Genomic DNA, 7,986 nt, shown 5'->3' on the forward strand with positions numbered 1-7,986 from the left:
AGCAATAGTAGCACCCTTCAAGGTTGGAGGCTCAGGAACACGCCCTCAGGCAAACTCCTTCCAGAATAAACCTCAATCCCTCGGATAACGAAGGAGCCAAGCCACGTAACCAACACAACTTGAAAATATGAAACAGTCGTTAGCCAACATAAAACACCGAGATAAACACTGGTGAGGAGACAAAAATTAATAAAGAAAGAATACAACACTTAAACAAGGCTGATAATATTGATTATGAAATTTTGAAACAGATAATGGTTCCTTTTCTTTACAAGAATGAGTTAATATCATTGGCGCATGAAAGTAGTTTGGCGGGACATTTTGGTATTCATAAGATTTCGGGCAAGTTGTTTATGAATTATTATTGGCCCAAGCTGAAGGCGGACATAAAGAAATTCGTCAATAGCTGTGATGTCTGTCAGAAGGTCGGTAAACCCTATCAGCTTATACCAAAAGCGCCTCTATGTCCTATCCCAGTGGTTTCTGAACCTTTCAAGGAGGTCATTATTGGTGTTGTTGGACCATTACCTAGGACTCGTAGTGGAAATTCATATATTTTGACTATCATGGGTAGGATGTCCGATATCCTGAGGCAATACCACTACGTACTACAAAAAGTGTTAAGATTGTAGATGTACTAATTGACTTTTTCATCAGGTTTGGGATGCCTAAAAGAATTCAATCGGATTGCGGTTCTTATTTTGTCAGCAGGTATTTCAGAGATAAAATGGCAGAGTTAAATATAAAACATGTAACCTCTTCTCCATATCATCCAGAAAGTCAGGGAGCTCTGGAGAGATTTCATCAAACCCTGAAATCTATGGTAAAGAAGTATTGTTTGACCAATGGTTCTGAATGGGATAAGGAATTTCGTTCTGTCCCTAGTCAGTCTTTAGGTTTTTCACCTTTCAGCCTTGTTTGGCCATTGTGTTCAAGGTCCTCTCGATGTTGTTCGAGAGTCCTGGGAGGGAGACGTCCCTCAGATTAATTTATTAGCTTGTGTCTAATCTAGGAAATAGATTAAACAAGGCTTGGAAATTTGCAGGTGAAAATTTATTGTGTAGCCAAAGAGAATGAAGTACTTTTTGACAGAATATCTAAAACACGTGACTTGGTTTTGTTACCCATTCCAGGAAATCCATTGAAAACTTCTTTTTCAGGTCGGTCCTTGGGAAATTTTGAAAAAAGTAGTGAGGTTAATTATTTAGTAGAGACTCCTGAGAGAAGGAAACTTTTTCAGCTTTGTCACGTAAATATGTTGAACGGGAGATAGTTATTGCCGTGGCAACCCGATATCGGGGATGCTGTAGTTTCTGAGAACGATAACTTTTTTTCTTTTTCAGTGGATGAAAGTATTGATGATAATTGTTTTGATGGAAGTGAATGGCTTTCGTATAATAAGAGTGCTTTGAAAAAAAAATTCTGGAATGGTGTCTCATTTAAGTAATGGAGAACAAAGGTCTTTAAAGAAATTGGTATTTAGTTATAAGGAATTATTTTCGTATGTACAGGGAAGAACTTTTGTCCTTGAACATGATGTGGACGTAGGTAACACCTCGCCTGTGAAACAGTCTCCTTACAAGTTGAATCCTTTCAAAATTGAGGTTGTAGCGAGGGAATTTGATTACATGCTAAAGCATGACTTGATTGAACCTAACCAAAGTCCTTGGTCATCATCTGTCGTATTGGTAAAGAAATCCGACGGGGATTTCGGGTTGTTTTGATTATCGAAAGTTAAATGAATGATCTAAGTCTGATTGTTATCCATTACATCGAATTGAGGATTGTATTGATCGTATGGGTAAGGCTAAATACATTAATAAATTCGACATGCTGGAAGGTTATTGGCAGGTTCCTCTTTCGAAGCGGGCAAGGGCCTTGTCTGCTTTCGTAACACCACAAAGGCTGTTTCAACTGGGTACGGTTGATTTATTACAGTCGAACTGGGTTAACATAGACGGGTGCTGACGGAAACGTAGTGTCCATTACTCATGCACGAACAAACATAAACAAAAAGGGACAGGGCCTCCACTGTGAATGGTTTCTTTACAGACGAAAATACATGAATAATATTACATAGAGGGAACGGATTCCCGACATATGAACATCAAAAGAAAGGGCATAAAATGCTTTACATAATGGGCAAAGGAACAACGCGGCTTGATGATGAGATGCAATAAAAACAGAAAAAGCGTTGTCCTTACATTTTACTGACTGAGTACAGTGTCAACTGGCTACTCCTCACCAATATTAACTTTAAAGAAGCTTTAACGAGAATTGCCAGAAACATTATGTATATATTTTAATCATACTATTTATATTATTTTACTTTAAACGAATGATATGCTTGAAATTAATAAAGTTAAATAATGTGACTAAGAAGTAGATAAAATAACAGATAAAAATAAAAGTCCTCCATTAATCACTCCGTTTTCTATAATTTAGAATACTCAGGCTAGGTGACGTTATCACCTGCCCACGCTCAGTTTTATCTACTCATTGAAGCTTTCCCCCCTACCTTTGCAGCAGGCTCTAATCCTTTGGCTGCATTTTGTAAATGGACTGAGCTGAAGACATCCATTAAGCCAAGGAATAATTGATCACTCTCAAAGTTTCCCCTCTCTCTACCTCACACCAGTCTATACTTTAAACGAACACCTGCAATATAGATTATAAGGTAAAAGGGGTAGAAATGCTTCAATAATTGTCTGTGTGAGCTAAGATGTAAGCAAAGCCAAGACCATCAAGAAGCCATGCTTATCATATACACCTACATCAAGAAAGTGTTGGCTGATCGGTACGCTGCTAAAAGAAAGCGCTCAGTGAAAGAGAATAAGAAATAGAGCTCATGTGAAAGCATGAAGGGTCTTAACCCTTCCGCTCGGTTCAGATGAAAATGATGCTGCACCTGAACAAAATTTTAACTCTAATACTCTAGAATATTTTAATTAAAATGTGGCAGAGGTACTTAAACATTTAAATCAGGAAAAACAAATGTCTTGATAATGATGTAGAGTCCAGACAGCAAAGAGCGCTAATAATAATAATAATAATAATAATAATAATAATATAATAATAATAATAATAATAATAATAATAACTATTCCATCCTAAAGAGATGGGAAGTGAAATTCCTGTTGTGGAACTTGATGTATTTGGATGAGGCTTGTGAAAATGTAGTGGGTGGGGGTAGGGTGGTTATCGATGAAAGTTGCCAGGTCTGCCAAATTACACGAACTAAATCTTGATGTCAAAGAGAAGTAAATGTCTTTAAACGAAGTTTTCTGAATATCGTTTTAGTTGCGTTCCTGATTCAGTCATTTTGGTGAAGAAGAGGTAAGTGCGTTTCTCTGTCTTATTTCGTGGGTATCTCACAAAGGTGCTCTGTTGTGCTTGGCGTTATTTCTATTTTTTTTTTAGAATGTTATATATAGTTTACCACACGTATTTGATGAGTATAACCTAGCTGTCGAACCTAGAACGTTATAAGTAAGAGATCTGCATGAACTTGTACTGAAGTTGAACAATGATTAATGAAATCACGTTAAATGTGCATAATATGCCATTAATATTTCAGTTGAGGTAATCATATTTTAATTTCCAGAGCGATATTAGCTTTAAAACAATAAATGTTCAGAACTACAAGAGGGAGAAATAACTAATTTCAGAATAAGTTTTACAACTTACTAATAAACAGAAAGAGGTATAGGATAAATGGAATAATTCTCACATTTTCACCCTCTGCACTGCCTTGAATGTTATAATGTGGAGAGCAAACTCTCACTGTAACTCAACTGCATTTGTGTAACACGCAAGGGAAAAATGATCGAGAAATCATTTTATGAACACCAAGGTAGTAAGTATTAAGCGCAAAGTAAATAACTAAAATTATGGTTTTATGCAATAATATTTTTCGTTCTAAGTTCTGTTTTGACGCGCATACTTTGACTTGTGACAGGAATCATCATAAAACTTATGACAATATTGCAAACTGCAAGTATGGGGGGTTGGGGGGCGGGGCGGGGAAATTACATCATGTCTCTGATCTGAATTATTTACAAGTATATTTCCAGCAATCAAACAGACCATCATGACTAACAAATGGAAAGTATATGTAATCAAGGCAACCTGGGTCTTACCTCGACCTAGAAAAGGTAATGTGGACCACCCAATCTATCTTACACATGCACAAAGACAACTCAGTATTAGCTTAGGCAACTGAATCAAACTTCGAACTACTAAAAAAAAAACAAAAAAAAAAACAACAACAACAACTTTATGCTATGAAAACAAATAATATTCTACCTATCAGGGAAATTGAATTGATCAAATCAAAGGCAAGCCGGATACTAAACTCATCTCATATGGAAAACAGGACAACCTCATTTGAATACTGATATTGTTCGTTTCAACCGTAACCAAGAAAAAGTAATGTCACATAATAAAAGTGGTGTCTTCACTCCATTACTCCATCAAATATACATGACTATGGGGCTTATCAAAACAGACTGACAATAGACCAACGGAGTGCCTGTCAAAAAGGAAAATATGGGCCTTATTAAAAACATACCGCAAATGAAATATCAGTACATCTCATAAATTTATCACCATATACGAAATATCAAAACATAAGGTTAATGCATAAGATAAAAGGCTCACCGCAGCTGTACGTCACACAGAGGATATCGTAAATAGTTCAAAATACTGTAAAGAAAAGGTATGAATAAAAATAATGAACTCTCACCTCTATGTAAGAATGGAATCTAAGGGTCGAATCGGGGAAAAATTTGTAACCAAATAATTCCTTCACCAATGCATTCTGATAGGTCGCTAGTATTACCGGAAAAACTCCTAACGCATATTTTACTCAATTTGCGAAGGTGGTACTGTCCCGGCCGCAACGTTTTTTTTTTAAACATTCATTTTGACAAAAAACAACCCTTTTCTTCGTAGATTAAAAATTTTTATAGCAGTGGTGTATACCAATGTAAATTGTACCCGATTAGTAGGATATGTATTATATATCTGTTGAAATTCGGAAGAAGGTTACGTATGAAACAGAAAATGCACGATTTTGAACATTTGCCGAAATCGACTAGAGTTCCAGAGTTTCATATGTAACTTTCCGAATTTCACCAGATATATAATACATAGCCTACTAATCGTGTACAATATACGTACATTGGTATGCACCATTGCGTACACAATCTATTAATCTACGAAGAAAAATAATGTTTTTCGTTAAAATGCATATCTAATTTTTAAGCGCTTGAAAAAATCGTTCGGCTAGGTCAGTACCACCTTCAAAAATTGAGTAAATGTACATTATTATGCATCATTATACAGGTAATTTATAGAGACAATGTTACATATTAATAGTGCAGCAAAGCTGTTCTTAGACAATGCCTATTATCAGCGTTTTAACATCAACCTTTGTTTAATCATAGTTGCCTTACCAATACGCAAAGTATATATCATTATATATCATTAGAAAGGTAATTTAATCTAATTTAATTTTGTATATAACAATGTTTTCGATAAAATGCATTATTTAGTAGCATAATGCGAAAATGTAATGTGTGGCTGACAAAAAGTACTTATTATAGACCTATATAATTTTGTTAATCTTTACAAATATCAAATGGATTGTGGATGAAGTTTTTTGAAAGACTAAATTAAATTAAATTTTGGCAAAATGAAATCTAAGAAAGTAAATATAAAAAAAAAACTGCTGAATTCCTCATCCTTTCAACTATCTGATGCACTGCTGTTAACCGTTCTCTCTCCTCAATTTGACTAAAGTACAATTTTAAGGGTCTCCACTGATCGAAAACCCTTTTAACTGCTTCGTGCAAGGAAACCCAGCAAGTTTGACAAGGATGGAGTATTTTGTGAGGCTTAGTGTTAAAGAATTCCTGTGAAATATTTTAAGGCATGCTGCCTTTTTGAACTATGTGCAAAAACATGTATATATACTGCCTGCGAAGCAAATCTTCACAGTGACGAGGAAGAGGTTTTGCAGCCTCTGAAACACATAAATCAATAGAATGGCATATACAGTTGAATACAGTTAGTACAGGCGATAAGATCTTGAGTCTACTACACAGGGAATTATATTCCCCCATGATGTTAGATGTACCATCAGCTACAAATCCTATGAAATTACCGAGAGGAATATCATACTTTGTCAACATATCAATTAAGAGAGTACATAAATTTTCTCCAGGAAAACCTTGAACATTATTTGAGTCGTATACATTAACAAGGTCCAGCATAGCTGTGGTAATTTTCTGCTCATGGGAATCATAAAACCTTACAATTACAGCGCAGGACTTTGTTGTGCTTACATCAGTTGATTCATCCATGATGACTGAAAATTTGTTGGTCCTCAATTTTTTTACCAGGCTGTTTGTTACAGTTTTCCCCATGGTTCTAATCACGTCTGTACACTTTGCACGCTTCATGAATAAACCCTGAGCTATAGCAGAGTCGGGGAACATCCCATTCATCAAATCGACCAACTTGTCGGCAGTAGTGAATGGCAAATAATTTTCTGCTATGAAACATGCGAGTAGAAAGGTTGCAGTATTCACCTCATTGGGAGTGCTGCTGTCGTTTTGGTTTTCTTCAAGCTCTAACTGTACAAGATCAATTGCACGTTCATTTTGTAGATGGATTTTACTTGTATTATATCTTTTGATACTCGTCAAATTCAGCTTTAGTTCCTTGTGGCAGAGTCTGCAAGAAACCCTTTCTGGGTTTCCTTCAACTGGTTTTAGCCAAGACTGGAAATTTTCGTTTCTCCAGGCGTCACGAAACTTGCGCTTCCCAGCCATAATCAGCTGTAAACACTATATCAATGAAATCCAACATGAGTAAAAATTTTAAATATAAATCTATTTGAGAGTGTATATAAGGCATCTTAATTACATCGTCGTAATGATATATAACGACGAATTTATAATTGATGTTCAATCCGGCATTATTGCCATAAATATAATGACTAGACCTATATCTTGGGCTAACTGACACCGTTTTATATGCTCGCACGTGAACTTAAAAAAATAAAATCGCTGTATAGTATCATTGCAATTACATAATTAATCACTTTCATAAATAACAATTTGAAGCTGCAAATTTAATAGTAAGCACCAGTGTTATAACTATGTCTTATTTTTCAGAGTAAACTGGCAACGTATCCTTGACCTTGGCTAATGCACTACTGAGCCATTTAATTTTACATGAGGATTTAATTACAACTGCATTATATAATTTCTTAGTTTTATCGTTATTATACACATAGTGATTCATTTAAGGTATTATTAGCTGACAACGAAATCATGAGCGCTATCATCTATACAGCTAAACTAGGCCTATGATTTTTGCTAAGATATTACGTTATACGAATTAAAGTTATGAAATCATTAAAGCCTGTTCCTTTCAAATGTTTATGTCACTGTAGCTGTAGGATAACCAAACTGATTATACAGGCACATTAATCATTTTCACATGCAAAAATTGCAATGTGTATTGCAACGCTGGAAAGGGCATCGCTGAAAAATAATTTGCTACCAAATGACAGTATGAATATATGTAAATACTTCACAAAATCTTCAAGAAAATGTACCATCAAAACTAGATAATTAAGAATACTCACTAGTGTTAGAAAAAGAATAAATATAGATTTTGTTGAGGATAAGATTAGAAATAATTTAGAAGCCAGCTCGTACGGTCAAGATCTAGATCTTAGTTTGCACATGAATCAACGGTCAGCGTTATGCATCTGATAAACATCCAAACGCATCCACAAATTAAAAAGGATAATACTAATAATTTATTTTTATAGATATTTGTGTGAGAGAGTTATAAAATAGAATAGTAAAAAATTTTTAAAAAGATCAAATAGCAATGTTTCATAAATGCAAGTTACTAAGCATCACCTAATGAAAAAGAAATGGGATAGATGTACAATCTCTCAAGGCAAGA

At 35.0% G+C, this 7,986-nt stretch overlaps 1 protein-coding gene across 1 annotated transcript; it reads right to left on the reverse strand.

Annotated features, from left to right (window-relative positions):
* Positions 1–5,927: 5,927 nt before the first annotated feature.
* On the reverse strand, positions 5,928–6,836 carry LOC135215802 (uncharacterized). The gene has a single exon (XM_064250754.1). The coding sequence runs from the start codon at positions 6,834–6,836 to the stop codon at positions 5,928–5,930; it is 909 nt and encodes a 302-aa protein (XP_064106824.1).
* Between the last annotated feature and the right edge of the window lie 1,150 nt (positions 6,837–7,986).

The sequence above is a fragment of the Macrobrachium nipponense genome, chromosome 5, assembly GCF_015104395.2.
Source record: "Macrobrachium nipponense isolate FS-2020 chromosome 5, ASM1510439v2, whole genome shotgun sequence".
Taxonomy (NCBI): Eukaryota; Metazoa; Arthropoda; class Malacostraca; order Decapoda; family Palaemonidae; genus Macrobrachium; species Macrobrachium nipponense.

Excerpts from the sequence above, each read along its gene's own strand:
- LOC135215802 (XM_064250754.1), bottom strand. The coding sequence starts at position 6,836 with ATGGCTGGGAAGCGCAAGTTTCGTGACGCCTGGAGAAACGAAAATTTC.